Genomic DNA, 22,313 nt, shown 5'->3' with positions numbered 1-22,313 from the left:
AAGTACTTTTACTCGTATATAAGTCACTAAATGACCTAGGACCGAAATATATTGCAGATATGTTCGCTGAATATAAACCTAACAGAGCATTCAGATCACTAGGATCAAGTCAGTTAGAAATACCAAGGGTTCACACAAAACAAGGGGAGTCCTCCTTTAGTTACTATGCCGCCCGCAGTTGGAATCAGCTTCCAGAAGTGATCAGATGTGCTAAAACACTAGTCACATTTAAATCTAAACTCAAAACCCATCTGTTTAGCTGTGCATTTATTGAATGAGCACTGTGCAATGTCCGAACTGATTGCACTATATTTTCACTGTTTTTTTATTTTATTTTATTATTTTATGTAAAATCATTTTCTAACTGTTTTTAAATGTTTAAATCATTTTAAAAGTTTTAAATTGCTTGTTTTATTTTTGTTATTATTTTCCTTCATGATTATTTTTACTTTCTTCTATGTAAAGCACTTCGAATTACCATTGTGTATGAAATGTGCTATATAAATAAACTTGCCTTGCCTTGCCTTGCCTTGCCTTGCCTTCCATTTCCTTCCATACCCAGTCTTCTCGTCTTCCGAGATTCCGCACATTCCGAGTTCCTGTTCCTGTTCCCTTCCTGTTCCTTCCCTGTTTGTTATTTTTTGGATTGTTTTCTGGTTTTGACCCTGGCTTGTTGGATTACTATTTGGATTACCCTAAATAAAGAACATACTGCAAGTGGATCCCTCTTTCCCTGTGTTTTACTGGGTCCCGATCGTCACAGAAGGACTCCATCCACTAAGATCCAGCGGTATGTTTTCTGATGTTTCCTCCCCAGTCACCGAGCGGGAGAGAAAGAAGTGTTTTTAGGGAACCCGCCTGGTCGTGTTTCGTAGGACCAGGGGAGGTCGCCGAGGAGTGATTGGTCGAGAGGAGGTCCGGCATCGCTCTCCACCATGGCCCCCCTTCGACCCTGGGCTCGTGAGGGACGGATCGCAGCCGCTGTCTCACCATTGCGGACGGAGAGGGGAGAGGAGGCGCACGTCTGTCGAGCCAGCGCCGCTGCACATGATGGCCGCCAGCCCAGCGCCGCTGTGCAGAATTGCCGCCGGCCCAGCGCCGCTGCCCAGGATGGCCGCCAGCCCAGCGCCACTGCCCATGATGGCCGCAAGTCCAGCGCCACTGCACAAGATGGCCGCCAGCCCAGCAACACGAGGCAAGATGGAGGCCAGCCCAGCACCACAGCACAAGGTGGTCCAAAGCCCAGTGTCACAACGCAAGACGGCCGCCAACCCAGCGCCACTGCCCAAAATGGCCACCAGTCCAGCGCCACGGCCCAAGATGGCCGCCGGTCCAGAGTCATGGCACAAGATGGCTGCTTGTCCAGCGCCTCTGCACAGAATGACAGCCACAGTTGACCCTCCAGAGTCAAGTCAGTTTCCCGTTGACCTTCCATAGTTGAGTCGGGTTCCGGTTGACCCTCCAGAGTCGAGTCACGTTCCCGTTGACCCTCCAGAGTCGAGTCAGGTTTCTGTTGACCCTTCAGAGTCGAGCCAGGTTCCCGTTGACCTTCCAGAGTCGAGTCAGGTTCTCGTGGACCCTCCAGAGTCGAGTCAGGTGCTCAGTGACCCTCCAGAGTCAGGGTTAGTCACCGTTGATCTTCCAGAGTCAGGGCTAGTCACCGTTGACCTTCCAGAGTCAGGGCTAGTCACCGTTGACCTTCCAGAGTCAGGGCTAGTCACCATTGAAATTAATGGAAAAGGGCAAGTCACCAATGATCTTCATGGGCAAAGTCCAGTCACCGGTATTCTTCATGAGCAAGGTCAAGTCACTGACTACCTTCATGGGCAAAGGCAAGTCACCATTGATCTTCATGAACAAATGCAAGTCACCATTGATCTTCATGAACAAATGCAAGTCACCAATGATCTTAATGAGCAGAGTCAGGCTACCAATGATCTTCATGAGCAGAGTCAAGTCAGCACTGATCTTCGGGAATCCAGTCTAAACACCATGGGATTACCAGAGTCTCTCCATGTCTCTGTGGAACTACCAGAGCCTCCCCACGTCTCTGCTGAACTACTAGAGTCTCTCCTTGCCTCTGCAGAACTTCCAGAGCCTCGTCACGTGTCAGCCAATCTCTCTGAGCGCTCGACTGATCCTGTCGTGGCCACGGAGGCTACCCTTAACTTGTTCATGTTCTCTGTTTCAGACTTGCCTAACCAGACTTGCTCTCCTGTGTCTTAAAACGTAACAGTCAGATTTACTAAACCAATCCAAAAGTTATTTTCACTGAAATATTGGTGAAGGTCAATTGAAAAAGTGTTATGCAAAGTCACAAACTGATAATGAGGGTAAATATTTAACTGTTAGTTTAATGCAGTCTTCAGTCAATGATGAGCCACAAACACTGATGTGCGTTGTCAGTGCGTTCCAGGAGCGGTGCGTCTGCAGCAGTGCAGCGATCGTTTACGTACTGCATTGCGGACTGCAAACATGCCCTGTGAGAAAGCACAATGAGTTTGAGTCCGTGCGGCTTCAGCACCACATATGTAATGCACATGGACTGCATACGCACTGCAGATGGATTATGTATGAAACAAGCATCAAGGTTTCAATTGGGAAGCTTCTTACAAAAAAAAAAAAAAAAAATCCCTGAAGCAAACCTGCGGCTTCGGCTTCATCCATGTTAACACATCATATTTGATGTGGTAATTTCACAGTAGGCATACACACAGGTTCGAAGACTCGTTCTCGCCCCCTACAGTGCAATTTGGTTAGACATACATCTGCACTAAAATATCAAGGTGAAAGTCATCAAAGCTCGCCTAGTATAGACCCAGCTCTCAACGCAACTTTGAGAATAGATTAACGGCGATATTTTTTTTTATCGCCCGATAAGAGTCTCCTGTTAATGCAGCACGCTAACACCGATAAAGGCCCACCACAAGTTATTAGCTTTTACAGGTTGTTATCAAGGTATAACATACCTCGTTAGATCGCGACTGATCAATCAGAATCAAGTATTTGATTGTGCTTTTCACATACATCAATTAACTGTAATTTCCTTTGCTGTATTATACTGTAATCTATTTTAATGCAATTAGCATGATTTTTATGGATTTTATCAGCAACGTTTTTGGCAGTGAAATTCTGTTAATTCTAAATAATTTAGTTTGTGTTTAAAGAGGTGTGCATTTTCAGATGTAAAAACTTTTTCTTATACTGTCTCTGGAGGTTTATTAATGTATTTATAGAATAGGATGGAAAAAATTCTGACCTCATTATTGAGGACACAGTAGATCAGGAAGATGAAGGTTCCCTGCTGGGAGTTCAATATCAGGAAGAGGATCTCCAACACCTGACTGTCATTAGTGAAGAAACCCAGAATCCAGGAGCAACCAAGAACCACAAACTGAGCCAGAGTTTTAAACGCCATTATCCTGCAGAGAAACAAAGAAACAAAAAGAGTTAATGTGTCTTTATTGACTACATGATCTCTTTTATAGACTGATTTAATTATGTGAGTCATAATGTTTGTTACTTGGTTTGTTTTATTTGTGAAATGTTTGAATTTAGATTTTTGAGAGTTGAGTTCAGAGTGAGGACGATCTTGATGAACAGAATCGTGTTTGTCTGCAAAGAAAAAAAGCAACGTAATTAATTATGTTGTTTTCCTATTAATACAAGAACAATTAAGTTATGTGTTTACTGTTAGTATCATGCAAACAGGTCCAAGAAAACTTGAGATGAAGCCTTTGTCTATTTTTATCCAGCACCTGTTTGAAGGAAGATACAGTAAAATAATAAATGTACAAATATGGATGAAGATGTTGAGCAAATAGTTACTTCAACTGAACTTACATTTCACTTCCGTAGCCTTTAGGATCCACCACAACAGACACAGCCACAACAACCAGAGCAACCACATATCCCATTACACACAGGAATTCTCTGCTAAGCACCGTCCTATTAATGGAGCTGATCTGTGATAGGTTCTCCACGCAGATGAAGAGCAGCACAGCTTCAATGAACATCCAAACAAAGCCGGAGAGAAAGAGGAATTGCAGAAGGCCTGAGATCACGGCACACAGCACCTGGAGACCATGAGAGATGGTTATGATGATTCTCAGTGAGTCTGTGCTGAGCTGTAGGGCTCCTTCATCATTCTCACCTGCAGAGGACGTATGAGGCTCAGGAACTGCTGTGTGAGCAGAAACAGAAGGTGAGCCAACAGAAGACTGATGCAGATGTTGATTCGAGCCACATTATTCACTCCAGGACTCCACTGACAAAGGGCAAAGGTCAACAGGGCCAAACTGAAGAACACCAGCCCCACGATCACACACACCAAATTCAACAGCTCCATTAGTGAGTCGCTCTAAAAAAAATGTGAGAAAACATGAGTGCTAAATCTGTGCTGTTCTTCACTGTTCACTAGAAATGTTCTGTACCTTTGGTGGGCGGCTGGTTTGCATGATGAGAGCGAATGTCGACAGATGATCACAGGAACACACAGTGTAGCTGCTGGTGGTCGTTAAAACAGAACAACCATCTACAATCCACTCACTGATATTCCAGTACACACAGGACAGAGAACCGTTTGGATCAAACTCCTGCAAAAAGATGAAGAAAGTATCAGAACACTAAATAATAGATGTTTTCAGATGTTCATCAATGCTCTGATAAAACAAAAGCACATTTCAGTCTCTCACTCTGATGTGTTTGAGGGTGAAGATGACTGGTTTAGTTAGTGTAGTGTTGGTGGTTTTGGGAAGAGTAGCTGAGATCACAGTGGACATCATGGTTTTAATCGTGTCCTTTGGTGTGCTGAAGAAATCTGGCTTCAGTAGATTCTCCATCATGTTGTAGCTCATGAAAGCCACAGCAGCTGATCCTGTGTGACAGAAACTCATATATAAATGTCCATTCAACAAAACAACAACAATAACAACAACAACAACAACAACAACAAAGATAATAATAATAATAATAATAATAAGACCCTAAGTAAATGGGGTTTAAGTGGTATGTCTCGTTCTTTAGTTTATTTATATATTTTATAAAATGACATCAAGACATTTAATGTACTTGTTTTATTGTTGTTCTTGGCAATCCCAATGAGATCGATGTCCACAGAAGAATTTGACGTGTCGAGTCGAGGGATTTTATCTAAGGTGACCTGTGGTCCAACCATGAAGACTTGTCCCTCTGATTAAAAAAATACAGTTATGTGAATGATATTATTAACAATAAGGTCATGTAAAAAGGTAAAAAGTTATTTCACAGGTCTTCTAGACTTGAGCATATTAAGTCAGTCTATTCATAGTTTGGTTTTCACTTACCCACAGTGTCAAGTGTAAAATTGACATAGACACTTGTGTTTGTTGGTATCACCAGCATGGAAACGAGTTTCTCACTGGCTTTTAACAGACGGTTTCCATCTGACACAAGTTTATTTGGGTCAGCTGATGATGAGGTTACAACCTTCTCTGTAGCGTTGAGGACCACATCCAAAATTTTTGTCACATCCTATTTTTAGTAATCATTGATTATTTGTAAAATTGGAACAAAAGGATGAAAGTATCATTACAGTGTGTTCTATATATGTGACAAATTGTTTTTTGTCCTTTTGCTCTTACGATCAAATGAAGCACTTGAACTGTTGAGTTTTCTATCAGGCCAAGAAGATTTTCTACACATTTTCCTGTGATCTGAAATCACAAATAAGCTTTATAAGTAAAATGTATTTTCTTTCTTTCTTTCTTTGGTTAATTGTTGGTATTCTCCAAATAAAATAAACTAAACTCATTCATAATATTATATATCTACTGTATGCGCCAAACCATCAACATTGACAAAAACACAAAACTGTGTACTCTGCATTATTTTGTTGTTTTTTTAAGTTGGTATGAGTCCAACCCCTTAGTCACACTATCAGAAACTCATCTCAACTTACCTTACAATCTTCCAGCATTGTGGTATTTAGATCTAGAATGAGGAAACTCAAATAAATAAACTCAGATATTAAATAAATAAGTTCATTTCAAAAGTCAAACTTTAATAAAATTAGACAGTCTGTGACTATGATCAGACTGTTGAATTTGTGGTTATGAGATCTGTAACAATGGCTGTTGATGGCTGGATTAATCTGTTAAAGTTCTGAGTGAGAGAGAAGACCCAAACACAGGATACCCATCTAATTTAATTTTGTTACAAGAATATTCTCCAAATATTCTGTGTTGGTTCTAGGAACATTAAAAATGTCCAGTTTTCTTGACGTTAGAGTAACATTTTTAAAAGGTATGATGTTCCTCAAACATTCTGTCAACTTGATTTTGGATGCATGTTATTTAATGGTTAGTATGATGTTCCTGGAACGTTTAATGATTCAAACACCTGCTGTGAACAAGCACTGAATGAAAGAGAAATAAGAACACAAACTACAACATTCTTCAGCCACAATCTTAGATGAACTGAAGATACAAGACTTCAAATCTCTCAAGATCTGATTAAACAACTCAAACAACAGTCAATATAACTGATCTAGTTTCGTTTACAGAAAACATCTGTAATTAAAAATAATTAAAAAAATAAAAAGAGCAGTTCAACAAAGTCAAGGGTTAAGAGCCCAACTAAATCAAACACTGATCTCCATGATGGTGGTTTCAAACAAAACATTTTCAATAAGAGGTCAACATCTAAACCTCTGTTAAATCTCAATATGAACTTTTGTAGACATGTGACAGAAATAAAGTAAATCAAGTTAGTAATACTGTGAGTGAAGCTTGTAATGCTGTTTGTGGAGTTGTTTAATGAGATCTTGAGAGTCTTTTATCTTCAGTTCAAGGCTGTGGCTGAAGAAAGTTGTAGTTTGTTTCTCTTTCTTTCAATTCTTGTTCACAGCAAGTGTTTGAATGATTGACTGTTTCAGGAACATCATACTAACATTTAAATAACACACTAACAATAAGGAAACTGGACATTTGTATGTTCTTGGAATGTTACAAGAATGTTGAATTTTAAATCAAAATTAAGTTGAAAGAACGTTTGAGGAACATCATACCTTTAAAACACATTCCTCTAACATCAAGAAAACTGGACATTTTGAATGTTCCTAGAACCAACATGGAATATTTGGAAATATTTGGGACTATATTTGGGAATATTCTTGTAAAACAATTCTGTTTGGCTGGGTAAGTGGTGAAAATTTCTATTAACAGGGCGGTAGACAATGCACAAGAATGTAAGGGGAATAACAAGGGCAGGGTATTCAATAGTGATGTCTGATTATTGAATTAATCCTTATTTTGAGTCAGTTCTCAGGAAGTAACCAGTTGAGCTAGTCCACAAAGTGAACTGAATCAAACTTTAGTTCCAGGATTATGATGTAAGGGAATTATGATGTCCACAGCTGAAGCAGCACACTCAATTTAAAAACTAAATTAAACTAATGAGCCAGTTCAACCAACTGTTGAAATTTGCAGAGGATTACTGAGGGTTATAACTAGTGAGCTGTTGACATTATGCACATGTGCCCAACATTAACAAGAAATTGTTACGAAAACAGAAAAGGATGAAAGGATGTCAGGCATCATCCTCACCTTTAAATGAAGATGTTGTAGAAGTGACTGATTGTAGAGGAACTGGAACAGTAACAGGTGAAAACAGATATTAAATTAAACTCAGATGATGAAGTTAAGTGTTCTTCATGAAGAAGATCATTATGATGGGTTTCTTTAGAAAGGCCACATCCAGCCCACTTACCTGTAGAAGTAAATGACTGTAGGTGATCTGTAGAAATGACTAGTGATATTTAAAAGATGTAATAAGGTGGCAATTCAGATTCATGAAGACACTAATAATTATGGAGGGTTGAGTTTCAATATTACAGTCCTGTGGAACTCTGTCCTCACCTGTAGATGTTGAAAGTGTAGATGTGGAAGTGACTGGCTGTAAAGAAACTAAAACAAAAACAAATTGAATCGTGTTGAATCAGAATCAGATGTTGAATTACTGTGTTCTTCATGAAAACATAACTAACTATGGATAGCTATGCTTCATCATCCTCACCTGTAGTAGTAGAAATTGTAGATGCTGTGGAAGTGATCGGCTGTAAAGAGACTGAAAAATAACAAATAAAAACAGATGGTAAATTAGAATTAGATGCTGAATTAACTTTTCATGAAAAAAACACAAACATTATGAGGTGTTTATTTTAAAAAAGGTTACATTCAGTCTAGTATCATTCTTACCTGTAGTAGCGGGACTGGTAGATGTTGTGGAAGTGACCGGCTGTAGAGGAACTGAACCAATAACAGATGGAAACATATGTTAAATGAGATGCAAAGGATGAACTAGTGAGTTTCCCTTTTAAGAAACTTCACACTGCGTCCTGTAGTGGACACAATGGGGAATATTGCCAGCATGACTGGTGTCTAAAGCACGTGTGAAACAACAGCAATCTTATTTGTCCATGAGGCCCGTGACATCATAGGCAGATGCCCAGAAGCATAAAAGAGCACCTGCTGAATAGGTCATCAACTTTTGTCTTCAGGAAAATGATTCTGGTTCTGGTTCTGTTTGAAGTGCATGTGAAAGACCAAGGCAGGTGAGCGTTGTAAAAATGTGTGCGCCTCCGTGCCTGAGGACACTTGAAGACACACAATATCTATATGCATCCTGTGTCTTGGTCAAGGGCTTGTGCATTTGGTGCTCGTGGGCTCTGAATGTGCTCCTTGTGAGTGTTTCCAATGTAAAAACTCAGTTCGCGCTTATCCCTCTTCTCAAAAGATGAGTAACAAGTGTCTATTCGTGGGATTCATCTGTTCTTTTTATGAGTTACCATGGCACAGTTGACCCCAGGTTTTGGTTATTGCTTTGATCTTAAGGATCCGCACACTCTCTCTTAATGGGTTGTCAGATGCAGTAGACAGCATTTGGGTTGGTATAAGCACAGCGTCATTTCATCCATGATCTTGTGGGATCAGCCCTGAGTTTTATTGGCACTGTTTACATCAGGGTGTCATTTTGGACTAATGATGTTTATGTGTTCGTGCTTAACAAATCGTTTATCAATGGTCCGGATCTCCATCTTGTGATCTCCTTGTCGATAACACAGTGCTTCTCTAGCCTACTGTGGGACTGACACTGATTGGGGACCTTCTTATTATAACCATCTGAGGGTGGTTATATTCCAGCTATTATTATGGCAGGATGGGCTTACTTAATACAGCTTTCTGATGCTATCTCTGTTTTAACTGGCAAGTTCCAGTGAGCCCTCTCCTGAATACATAGCTATCTGTGGATAGCTATTTGCTAGCTGTTCCCCTTTCCTAGAACCTAGCTATCTGAGGATAGCTTTGAGCTAGCTGTCCCCCTTTCCTAGAGCCTAGTTATCTGAGGATAGCTATGTGCTAGCTCAGTGATTGTTCCCCTGCTTAAGGTTTAAAGGAGTGGTTTCTTTGAACCCTTACACTGTAAACAATTATTCACTTTATTTACTCAATAAAATTGTTTCAAATTTTACATCCAATATTATTAATTAATTTTAACACATTAGAATTAATTAGAAATTATCAAATTAGATGCTTAAAAGCAACCATTCAAAATGAGTAAAATAACATAAAAAATTAAGTAAAATTTACACAAAAATATTGATTTAATTGAAAAAAAATGCTACACTAGGCTAAAGTATACTATGTTATACATGCCAGGCCAGTAGTTGGCGATCATGAAACACCCTGAAAATATATATATATGCATGCACATGACGTCAACTTCAGGACGCCTGTTGTTGATAAGTCACAACCAACTCAGAAATCCAGATAAAATTATGTCAAAACAAACAATACCCCCTGACCTTATTCTTTACTGGCTTGTCTAGCTGCTGCATCAACTATACAGCAAAAAATCAAAAACAAAAAAAAACAAAAACATGTTTAAGGGTCAGGAGCCCAACTAAAGCAAACAATGACCACCGTAATGGTAACCAAAATTTAGATTATTCTCCTTGAGTGATTCTGTTTGTTAACATCAGGTGTCTTCAATAACTCTGTTTTGGGGGGTTGAAAACATAAGCCTTTGAACATCCCAGATACCCCAATCTTTTTGGTCTCAGAAGCTTTGCAGGAAAACCTTACCTGGCTATTCGGGCTAGCTAGGAGCCTTTATAAGACTCTTAGGACATCTTAGGATATAGCTAGTGATGGCAAGATAAAGCCTCATGAAGCATTAAGCGTTTAAGCCAAGTGGTTCACAAAAGGGTTAATTTCTGGAATCTTAATTTGCTCACAATACCACCTGGTGGCCAACAAGTGTAAAACAAGCAGATATATTACAGACAGAGGTGTAAAGTCCAGGGATCAGAAAGTTAAATTCCTGCCATATTTTTGTTTCACTCATGAACTCAGCAGCTTTATTCATCAGAGGAACCAACTCATTCCTTCCAAGTCACAACGAGTCTCAAATTAAATCCCTAGTCCTAAGTCCTAAAAGAGTTAAAGTTAGTGAAATAATTAAGTGACTAATTAAATGATGATAGTGCAGTAGTGATAAACAACTGTTGTTATTGAGAATTACAGAGGATCGGATGAATTATTGTTTAAAATGAAATCACCATCATGGAGATCAGTGTTTTCTTTAGTTACGCTCTTGACCCTTTTAATAATTCAAAGTAATTTGCTTTTAAACGCTTGCGGTTTTGTTACATAATAAATATTAACACATTGCTGAACTAAAAGCTTGAAATAGCAAATTAAATTGCCCTTTTACCATGTAAAACATTTAAGTGAACTTCATGAGGGAGTCTCTCTTTGGTTTGTTATAAGATGTTCAGCTATTACTGAACTACAACAAAAGTCCTATTAAACTAATATTATTGTAATGCTTAAATATTGGGAAAAAAAATTGTACAGGCTCGGGATTTTAGACATGAGCACTTATCATATGATCCAAAACAGTGGTGACAATAATTATTCATGCAACAGTGCATGATGGGAGTTTTTACTATGCTGTTACCCAGCATGCACTTCAGCTTGAAGCTTTTTGTTGGTTGTCACCATTGTTCAGATTCATATGCTGGGTCATGATGTCTGTGCGTCTAATAAGGACAAGGTTTCAAAAATGTATATTCATTACATACATTAGATTTCAAATTAATTCACTATATCTATTAAACCAATCGTTCATTTGCATATGGCAGTTCAACAAGGTAGGTTATTTAAAAACTGAACATATGTTAAATGAAATAAAGTTATTTTGGAAATAAACAGGCTGATGCCTAATAACCACTTCATCGTGTAAAACCAGCTAGTAACAGTTTTCTGCACTGATCGCACTGCTTTATAACAGCACATGTACTTTTACAGAGAAATATCTAACCCAGAGAAGCCAAGGGTCAAGAGCCCAACTGAAGCAAACACTGATCTCCATGATGGTGGCATCATTTTAACCAATAAAACATCAGCATCTGATCCTCTGTAATGCACAATAATGGCAGGTATTCATCACTAATGCACAATCATCATTTAATTAGTCTCTTAATTATCTCATTGACTTTAACTATTTGATGACTTGGGATTTGACTTGAGACTAGTTTGTGACTTGAAAGGAATTACTTGGTTCCTCCTCTGGTGAAATCAGCTGCTGAGTTCATGAGTGGAACCAAAATATGGCAGGACTTTTACTTTCTGGCCCCTGGACTTTTCACCTCTGTCTGTAACATATCTGCTTGTTTTACACTCGTTGGCCACCAGGTGGTATTGTAAGCAAATTAAGTTTCCTGAAATTAACCCTTTTGTGAACCACTTGGCTGGAAAGCTTAAAGCTTCATGAGGCTTCATCTTCCCATCACTAATTGCATGTGTAACCTGAGACATTCTTCATGAAAGAAGATTATTATGAGGGATTTATTTTGCAATGCCATGTTTAGTCTAGCATCATGCTCACCTGCAGTTGTGGGACTGGTAGATGTTGCGGAAGTGACTGTAGGTAAATGACCTGTAATATTTACAAGATGGAATAAGATGAAAATTTAGGTTTAGATGAAGTAATGTGTTCTTCATGAAGAACAGAAAATCACCATGAGGGAGTTCCCTTAAAGGGCCACATTAAGTTTTGCAGCACCCTCACCTGTAGAAGTAGAACTGATAGATGGTGTGGATGTGACTGGCTGTAAAGAGGCTGAAAAAAAACAAGAACAGATGATAAATAAGAATTCCTCATGAAAAAAATAATAATCATGAGGGGTTCTTTTTAAGGGATACATTCAGTCAAGAATCATCCTCACCTGTAGATGTTGTGGAAGTGACCAGATGTAGAGGAACTGAAACAATAACAGATGGAAACAGATGTTGAGTCAGAATCAGATGCTCAATATATGTGCTCTTCATGAAGACAATAATAATTATGGAGAGTTGTACTTAAATATTACAGTGCACTTCAGCATCATCCTCACCTGTGGAAGTAGAACTGATAGATGTTGTGGAAGTGAACGGCTGGAAAGAGGCTGGAAAAATAATGAAAACAGATAATAAATCAGAATTAGATACTGAATTACTGTTATTCAAATTAAAATTGAGGGGTTTCTTTTAAAAAAAAGTTACATTCAGTCCAGAATCATCCACACCTGTAGTAGTGGGACTGGTAGATGTTGTGGAAGTGACCGGCTGTAAAGAAACTGAAACGATAACAGATGGAAACAGCTGTTAAATCAGACTCAAATGCTGAATTACTGTTATAAAATAATAATAATAATAATAATAATAATAATAATAGATAAATTAAGAGTTGTTTCTTTTAAAAAGTTACATTCAGTCTAGAATAAACCTCACTTGTAGAAGTAGAACTGGTAGATGTTGTGAAAGTGACCGGCTGTAAAGAAACTGAAACAAACACGGATGCAAACAGATGTTAAATTAGAATCAGACGCTCATTTACTATGCTCTTCATAAAGACAATATTAATTATGGACAGTTGTACATCAATATTACAGTGCAGTCCAGCATCATCCTCACCTGTGGAAATAGAACTGATAGAAGTTGTGGAAGTGAACGACTGTAAAGAGGCTGAAAAAATAAAGAATACAGATAATAAATCAGAATTAGATGCTGAATTACTATTATTAAAAAAATAAAATTGAGGGGTTTCTTTAAAGAGGTTACATTCAGTCCAGAATCACCCCTACCTGTAGAAGTATAACTGGTAGATGTTGTGGAAGTGACCGGCTGTAAAAAAACTGAAACGATAACAGATGGAAACAGCTGTTAAATCAGACTCAAATGCTGAATTACTGTTATGATAATAATAATAACAACAACAATAATAATAATAATAATAAATTAATTAATTAAGAAGGGTTTCTTTTAAAAAGTTACATTCAGTCCAGAATGATCCTCACCTGTAGAAGTAGAACTGGTAGATGTTGTGAAAGTGACCGGCTGTAAAGAGGCTGAAAAAATTATGGAAACAGATGATAAATCAGAATTAGATGCTGAATTACTCTGTTATTCAAATAAAAATAGAGGGGTATCTTTTGAAAGGTTACTTTCAGTCTAGAATAATCCTCTCACCAGTAGATGTTGAACTAGTAGATGTTGTGGAAGTGACCGGCTGTAAAGAGCCTGAAACAAACACAAATACAAACATATGTTAAATCAGAATCAGACTCTCAATTACTATGCTCTTCATGAAGACAATATTAATTATGGACAGTTGTACTTCAATATTACAGTGTAATCCAGGATCATCCTCACCTGTAGTGGGACTGGTAGATGTTGTGGAAGTGACCGGCTGTAAAGAGACTGAAACAAAAACAGAGGAATCACTCTAAATCAGAAACAGATGGTGCATTACTGTGCTTTTCAAAAAGACATTAATCCTTATTAACGTTTGTGCTTCAGTATTACAGGCCTGTCCATTATCATCCGCACCTGTTGTAATGGGACTGGTAGATGTTGTGGAAGTGACCGGTTGTAGAGGAACTGAAATGATAACAGATGAAAACAGATGTTAAGTCAGACTCAAATGCTGAATTACTGTTATTCATATAAAATAATAATAATAATAATAAACATCTTTCAAAAGATTACATTCAGTCTAGAATCATCCTCACCAGTAGATGTTGAACTGGTAGATGTTGTGGAAGTGACCGACTGTAAAGAGTCTGAAAAAAACAAACAAATGCAAACATATGTTAAATTAGAATCAGACTCTCAATTACTATGCTCTTCATTAAGACAATATTAATTATGGACAGTTGTACTTCAATATTACAGTGCAATCCAGGATCATCCTCACCTGTAGTGGGACTGGTAGATGTTGTGGAAGTGACCGGCTGTAAAGATACTTAAACAAAAACAGAGGAATCACACTAAATCAGAAACAGATGGTGCATTACTGTGCTTTTCAAGAAGACATTAATCATTATTAACATTTGTGTTTCAGTATTACAGGCCTGTCCATTATCATCCGCACCTGTTGTAATGGGACTGGTAGATGTTGTGGAAGTGAGCGGCTGTAAAGAGACTGATACAAAAACAGAGGAATCATGCTAAATCAGAAACAGATGGTGCATTACTGTGCTCTTCAAGAAGACATTAATATTTATTAACGTTTGTGCTTCAGTATTAAAGTCCTGTCCATTATCATCCACACCTGTAGCAGTGGGACTGGTAGATGTTGTGGAAGTGACCGGCTGTAGAGGAACTGAAATGATAACAGATGAAAACATATGTTACATCAGACTCAGAAGCTGAATTACTGTTATTCATATAATAATAATAATAATAATAATAATAAACATTTTCAAAAGATTACATTCAGTCTAGAATCATCCTCACCAGTAGATGTTGAACTGGTAGATGTTGTGGAATTGAGTGGCTGTAAAGAGACTGAAAAAAAATGCAAACATATGTTAAATTAGAATCAGATGCTTAATTACTATGCTCTTCATAAAGACATTATTAAATATGGACAGTTGCACTTCAATATTAAAGTGCAATCCAGCATCATCTTCACCTGTAGTGGGACTGGTAGATGTTCTGGAAGTGACTGGCTGTAAAGAGACTGATACAAAAACAGAGGAATCATGCCAAATCAGAAACATATGGTGCATTACTGTGCTCTTCAAGAAGACATTAATAATTCCAGAGGTGGGTAGTAACGAGTTACATTTACTTAGTTACATTTACTTGAGTAATTTTTTGGGGTAACGAATACTTTTCGGAGTATATTTAAAGATGGGTACTTTATACTCTTACTTGAGTAAATTTTTGGGAAAAAATCTGTACTTTTACTTCGTTACTGTGTGTTACGCTCCTCTCGTTACTTTATCTTAATGCAATAAATGTTATAATGCTTCAGTTTATTCCAAACGCGCCGTCTACTTTTCTCTGGGCAATGAGCGATGCCCATTCGCGAATGATTCATTCTTTTGAGTCAATTCTGTTCAAAGGCTTGATCAAACCAATTGGCAAACGAGTGAATTGGTTCATGAATCAGTTTGAATGAGTCGTTCAGTTCCCTGCCGCACGCGCTGAGCATCTGAAGTGGTTCACTCGGAGTTGTAACGTTAAAGAACAGAAAGAGCGTTGAAAACGTGGCTGGAACTGCACTGAATTGAAATCTGCAAAGGCTATTATTTGCTAGCGATGGAAATCCTTATTAGATGAACACCGCGTGTGCTGTCTACTGTTTAACAGGTAATAACTTGGGCTACATTCGATTACAGTACACGATACCACTGTGACATAAGTTTGTTGTACGTGTGTGGCTTATAACAGAGGGGAGTCAATTTGAATGCAGCTTCCAAAAGACAAAAAATAGCCGATTAAGATTTTATTAATTTTAATACAATCACACCGGTGCAAGTATGTTCAGCAAGTCATAGCAACAGCTGCTGAATTCAGATCTGTGATTGCTTGCTGGCGCTTAGCCAGAGATAGATGCGTTTTTACAGCGCTGCACATTATAACCAATCACACATGATTCTTTTGAGCTTATTAAAGCATTGGCCAATCAGAGGTGTTCCGATGAGTCATCGCTAAAATGCCGGTGGTTCCTTCACTCGCTCACTGACTGAATACCTCTTTCTGGCGAATTCTCTCGTCAGAAACAACAAAGTGCAGATGTGTGTACGAATCTTTAATTAAGATATTGATTTTACAGTATTAACAGTTTCAGTGATTTTAATGGGAGTTTCTGAGAGTGATTGAAATCTAGACTGTCAGTGAAAATTATCTTTAATAATGTAAATGTTATTTGCTCTCTTCCTGAACAATGAAAGATTAGTAGCAATATTTATATCACATTAACTTTCAATGTTAAATTCACATTTAATATAAAGTCAGTCGTATTAAAAATATGTTATGGCATGACACCTATATCTGTTACTTAAGTAAACAGACAGGGTTTTATAATAATTTACATAAATTGGAGTAAAGGCTGATGAAATATATACATTTATACACGCACACATACATTGCATACATTTTATCTATATATCTAAATAAAAATAGGCTCAGTACAGTATATATGACCCAAAGTAACTAGTAACAAACTACTTGAGTAGATTTTTTATCCGATACTCTTTTACTCTTACTCAAGTAACTATTCAAGACTAGTACTTTTACTTTTACTTGAGTAAATATTTCTAGAAGTACTTTTACTTTTACTTGAGTACAGTTTTTGGGTACTCTACCCACCTCTGAATAATTCTAAACATTTGTGCTTCAGTATTACAGTCCTGTTCATTATCATCCGCACCTGTAGTAGCGGGACTGGTAGATGTTGTGGAAGGTTGTGTGACTGGTTGTAAAGAGGCTAAAAAAATAACAAATGAAAACAGATCATAAATCAGAATCAGATTTTGAATTACTGTTCTCTTCATGAGGACAATAATAATTATGGTCAGCTATGCTGCAATATTACAGTGCAGTCCAGCAACATCCTCCAGTGTAGTAGTAGAACTTGTAGATGTTGTGGAAGTTTCTGTAGGTAAAACACCAGTAATATTTACAAGATGGAATAAGATGACAATTCAGATTTAGATGAAATACTATGTTCTATAAGGAGGCACTAATAATGGAGGGTTGCATTTCAATATTACAGTCCAGTGCATCATCTCTGTCACCTGTAGAAGTAGAACTGGTAGATGTTGTGGAAGTGACTGTTGGTAAAAATTCATTTATTAACGTTTGTGCTTCAGTAATTAAGTCCTGTCCATTATCATCCACACATGTAGTAGTTGGACTGGTAGATGTTGTGGAAGTGACCGGTTGTAGAGGAACTTAAACGATAACAGATGAAAACAGATGTTAAATCAGACTCAAATGCTGAATTACTGTTATTCATATAATAATAATAAAAATAATAATTAACATATTTCAAAAGATTACATTCAGTCTAGAATCATCCTCACCAGTAGATGTTGAATTAGTAGATGTTGTGGAAGTGAGTGGCTGTAAAGAGACTGAAAAAAAGCAAACATATGTTAAATTAGAATCAGATGCTTAATTACTATGCTCTTCATAAAGACAATATTAAACATGGACAGTTGCACTTCAATATTACAGTGCAGTCCAGCATCATCCTCATCTGTAGTGGGACTGGTAGATGTTGTGGAAGTGACCGGCTGTGAAGAGACTGAAACAAAAACAGAGGAGACATGCTAAATCAGAAACAGATGGTGCATTACTGTGCTCTACAAGCAGACATTAATAATTCTAAACATTTGTGCTTCAGTATTACAGTCCTGTCCATTATCATCCGCACCTGTAGTAGTGGGACTGGTAGATGTTGTGGAAGTGACCGGCTGTAGAGGAACTGTAACGATAACAGATGAAAACAGATGTTAAACCAGAGTCAATTACTGAATTACAGTGTTATTCATAAAAAAATGATTAATAAATAAAATAAAAACATTAAGAACATTTTTTTTAAAGATTACTTTCACTCATCCTCACCAGTAGATGTTGAACCTGTAGATGTTGTGAAAATGACCGGCTGTAAAGAGACTGAAACAGAAACAAATACAAACATATGATAAATCAGAATCAGATTATCAATTACTTTGCTCTTCATGATGACAATATTAATTATGGACAGTTGTAATTCAATATTACAGTGCAGTCCCGAATCATCCTCACCAGTAGATGTCAAATTTGTAGATCTTGTGGAAGTGAACGGCTGTAAAGAGGCTGAAAATTTATAAAAACAAATTATAAATCAGAATTATATGTTGAATTACTGTGTTATTCAAATTAAAATTGAGGGGTTTCTTTAAAAAGGTTACATTCAGTCCAGAATCATCCTCACCTGTAGATGTTGAACTGGTAGATGTTGTGGAAGTGTCCAGCTGTAAAGAAGCTGAAACAAACACAAATGAAAACAGATGTTAAATCAGAATCAGATCATCAATTACTGCACTGTCAGAAATAGAGGTACAGTAGGAGTCCATTTCTGTCCCCCAAGGTACAATCTACACTAACATACCCCATAGGGCTTATTATTGGACCTCAAGGTACATGTATGTACCTTTTTGAGTGTAAAAAAGGCACATATATGTTCCCAAGCATTAGAAGGTGCATATATGTACCATTTCTTTTAAAGTTTAAGGTACAATTTGTAGAGCCAGCCCTGATTGGCTGCTTGAATCTCAATTTAAAAGAACGTCCGGTTTCTTCTGTTTCTTTCTTTTGGCGGGGACAAAGTCATAGCATGGTCACGCATGGTTCTTACCAGATTTGGGTAGTCCAGGGGCCAAAGAGAAAAAGTCCTGCCATATTTTTTTCTCCACCCATGAACTCAGCAGCTGATTTCATCAGAGGAGGAACCAAGTCATTCCTTCCAAGTCACAAACGAGCCTTGAGTCAAATCCCAAGTCCTCAAAGAGTTAAAGTTAATCAGATAATTAAGTGACTAATTAAATGATGATTGTGCTGTAGTGATGAATACCTGCTGTTAACAATCAACGTCACTGAAGAAAAGAGAAACACAAGAACTACAACTGACTTTAAGCTTAGCCTTGGATTAAATCAATTGAAAGGAAAAAAAAAAAACTTTGCCACCATAATTGTGGTAAGTATTCGCTTCAGTTGAGCTCTTGAGCCTTTAAACAGTTTTTATAAATTTGCTTCTTCTATTCCAAGCAATTGCATTATTGTTTTATAGCAAACATTTGTGAAATACTGATGCAAAGTTTGATCTAGCAGGGAGTTTATGCTCTTGATAACTGTATTATCTTGAAATAAATTTCTTGATTATTCTTTTAAATAAAATTATTTGAAACTGCTGTCTGTTCACTGCTCTGTGTGTGCACTTTGGATGGGTTAAATGCAGAGTATAAAATCTGAGTTTGGGTCACCATACTTAACTGTATGTCACTTTCACAAAAAAGAGAGAAAACCCATTACGTAAAGGCCACCATAATGCTTCAATATTAAGGAATAAAAAAAAAAACACAGTTTTGGATTAGGCATTTAGCCATGAACATTTATCATATGATCCTCAACAGTGGAGAAAATAATTATTCATACTGCTGTGCATTATGGGAGTCTTTCATGTATTGCAACATGAAGCATTTTGTTGATTATCACCATTGTAGAGATTCATATGCTGGTTCTTGACATATGTGTGTGTGTCTAAAAAGCACTGAAGTTCAAACTTTTATATGTGTTACACAAATTTAAAATTCACTTTCTGTAAATATCTGAACAATGGTTTGTTTTGTGTATGCTGTAGATTCACTGGGATTGTTAAAAATCTAAACAAGTGAAAAAAAAGAAAAGATATCATTTGAGATATAATTATACCAGCTCATTGTGACTATATGCTGTTTATATATCACAGTACTCTCTTCTCCACAACACCACATGCTGAACTGCAGAGAGAGATCTTACACAACAAGTCAAGGGTCAAGAACACAACTAATTCAAACACTGATCTCCATGATGGTTGTATCATTTTAACCAATAGAACACCAAAATCTGGTTCTCTGTAATTCTCAATAAAGGGGTGGTCACACTAGACTTCGAACGTGCAAAAAAATTTTCGGAAGCCGCTGCGAATATGGGCGGGAGAAGGATATAACATTAGGCACCAAGGTTTCCCCTCAGTTATCACAACATGGATTCTGATGTGCTTGCACTGTTTCTTTTGCGACGGAGAGAAAGAGAGAGAACAATATAAGACACTTTCGACACCTTCACATAAGACGGTACAAAGTACATCGCAAAAATAAAAATTATAAAATGTGTCTGCATTCAAATGTACCATATGTTCCTGTTTCCATTGACATCGTGAACCATGCAGCTATTTTTTTTTTATATAATCTTTTAAAGATGTTACGCTGCGCTATGGTTAAAATTAGCACTTCCTCCATTTTTTTATTTCTGTACAGAGAGGTCATGCAGTGACGTGCTCTTCTACTTGTCACAAGTCTTCACGTGATGCGAATTCGCAGGTCAGAGTTCACCAAACTTGAACTTTGGAACGCATAGAAATTTTTTGCATGAGCTTGCGTTTCCTGTCTGACGCATTCGCACAAGTACACCCGGCTGCAGGCTGCAGACTGAGGCGGGGCTGCACCTGGGGCAGTGTTGCACGTGCAGCCCTGCCCCATGCCTACTCTGATTGGTTCGATCATCTTTCAAAGACATACATGATAGGAAATGTGTGCGTAGTTGGTGTAGGATGGAGAATGCTGTTTAAAAAGATAAAAACGCTGTACAGTTTTACAAAGCCTTTACTATAATGCAGTTTTTTATTGTTAACTTGACTCACTATGTCTTATTTATTGAATCAAGAGATGTTAGCTGCTGCAAGTGTACTCTTCTTGACCAGATTAATTCACAAATGAATAATTGGGACATTCTAAAAGCAAGCTTAACGTGAACATACATGGCTTTATGCATTAAAACAGTGTTTTAAAAAGACCAAACTCAGTAAACAAACTATTAATAAAGCATTCTATTCACAGACAAGCAGATATGAGCACAGAATACGAACACAAAGCGTTTAATTTCCACCCATAACCTGCTTGTCTGTAAATAAAATGTGTTATTAAAAATGTTTACTGAGTTTGGTCTTATTAAAAGACGTTTTAATGCATTACGCCACGTTACGCGTTTTCCTTTTAGTCTAATGGTTTTCTATTGGAGGAAAACGCTTAACACGTAATTAAACACATTGCGTTTTTATTCTGGACTCATCTGCCTGTCAGTGAATAGAATGCTTTATTATTAATTTGTTTACTGAATTTGGTATTTTAAAAACACTGTTTTAATGCATTAAGCCACATTAAACGTAGAATGTCCCGAATCATTCCAGCTGATTAAAAAGAATCGGCTCAATGGTCACAAAATGTATATCGGAGAAGATACCAATTTAATATAAATAGATGATATTTTATCAAGTTTATCTCAATATTTGACAGTGGCTGTGAGACTGCACTAAAATAAGAGCACAATTATCATGATATTGTGTTCGTTACTATAGCAACGGTTTACAGGTATGTCCTTTCAGAAACAACACTGACCGATAGAAATAAAAGTTTCTCGATTTCTTCACTTTCAAATAACGAGGAGCAGCATATTTTCCTGAAATAAAGGGGAGAAAAAGTCTATGTTTTGCAATGTAGTAAAGAAAATTAAAAGTTTCATAAAAATTGAATTGGCAGACACATTAGACTATTGCAGTGTCATTTATCAACTGCATGACGGATAATTATATGTAACAATAATTGTCTTGTCATGCTATATAAATTAAAACAGTAATGATACACCCCTTTCACTTTCCTTTCTCATACTCTGACGCAAATTTTCTAAAATTATTTAATTCATAATTAATTCTTCTATCTGAAGACCTGATCGTCTTACTTTGGATAATCAACCCAATTAATTTACTATATTCGTATGTTAGCCTAAAGATCAGCTTAATTTAACAAAACTATCATTTCAGGGACATGGCGAGTTACAGGCTAATGTTTTTTTTTCTTTTGTGCATTATGAAGGCTTTATAAAACTGTACAGCATTTTAATCTTTTTAAACAGCATTCTCCGTCCTACACCAACTACGTACACATTTCCTATCATGTATGTCTATGAAAGACAATTGAACCAATCAGAGTTGGTGTGGGGCGGGCCTGCACGTGCTAACCCACCCCAGGTGCAGCCCCGCCTCGATCTGCAGACTGCAGCCGGGTGCTTCTCCATTCGCATGCGTATGAATGGAAGTCAATGGAACGAAAAGTGCAGGTGTTAATCATTAATGCACAGTCTTCATTTAATTAGTCACTTAATTATCTGATTAACTTTAACTCTTTGAGGACTTGAGAT

At 37.3% G+C, this 22,313-nt stretch overlaps 1 protein-coding gene and 2 long non-coding RNA genes across 3 annotated transcripts; all 3 read right to left on the bottom strand.

Moving 5' to 3' along the window:
• Positions 1-5,457: 5,457 nt before the first annotated feature.
• On the bottom strand, positions 5,458-13,898 carry LOC132141721 (uncharacterized). The gene is made up of 19 exons (XM_059551383.1): positions 13,887-13,898; positions 13,734-13,781; positions 13,551-13,601; positions 13,166-13,216; positions 12,996-13,046; positions 12,813-12,863; positions 12,608-12,658; positions 12,437-12,487; positions 12,269-12,304; positions 12,112-12,162; positions 11,929-11,979; positions 8,235-8,285; positions 8,053-8,103; positions 7,896-7,943; positions 7,747-7,773; positions 7,584-7,625; positions 5,939-5,970; positions 5,622-5,693; positions 5,458-5,511 (listed from the first exon to the last, which is right to left on the bottom strand). The coding sequence occupies exons 1-17, from the start codon at positions 13,896-13,898 to the stop codon at positions 5,965-5,967; spliced, it is 729 nt and encodes a 242-aa protein (XP_059407366.1). The 3' UTR covers positions 5,458-5,511; positions 5,622-5,693; positions 5,939-5,964.
• Positions 13,899-14,071: 173 nt separating this feature from the next.
• On the bottom strand, positions 14,072-14,686 carry LOC132142041 (uncharacterized). The gene is made up of 3 exons (XR_009434015.1): positions 14,635-14,686; positions 14,278-14,325; positions 14,072-14,143 (listed from the first exon to the last, which is right to left on the bottom strand). It is a non-coding gene; the product is annotated as an uncharacterized LOC132142041 (long non-coding RNA).
• Positions 14,687-17,574: 2,888 nt separating this feature from the next.
• Positions 17,575-18,184, bottom strand: LOC132142040 (uncharacterized). Its single transcript, XR_009434014.1, has 4 exons — positions 18,126-18,184; positions 17,943-17,993; positions 17,752-17,802; positions 17,575-17,622 (listed from the first exon to the last, which is right to left on the bottom strand). It is a non-coding gene; the product is annotated as an uncharacterized LOC132142040 (long non-coding RNA).
• Positions 18,185-22,313: the final 4,129 nt, after the last annotated feature.

This window comes from Carassius carassius, chromosome 6 (genome assembly GCF_963082965.1).
Source record: "Carassius carassius chromosome 6, fCarCar2.1, whole genome shotgun sequence".
NCBI classification, from domain to species: Eukaryota; Metazoa; Chordata; class Actinopteri; order Cypriniformes; family Cyprinidae; genus Carassius; species Carassius carassius.
This window is presented reverse-complemented; position numbering and strand designations above follow the sequence as displayed.

Coding starts and splice junctions, on each gene's coding strand:
- LOC132141721 (XM_059551383.1), bottom strand. Junction 12,488..12,607: donor TACCAGTCCCACTACTACAG/GTGTGGATGATT, acceptor TTATTTTTCCAG/CCTCTTTCCAGCCGTTCACT. Junction 8,286..11,928: donor TACCAGTCCCACAACTGCAG/GTGAGCATGATG, acceptor TTATTGGTTCAG/TTCCTCTACAGCCGGTCACT.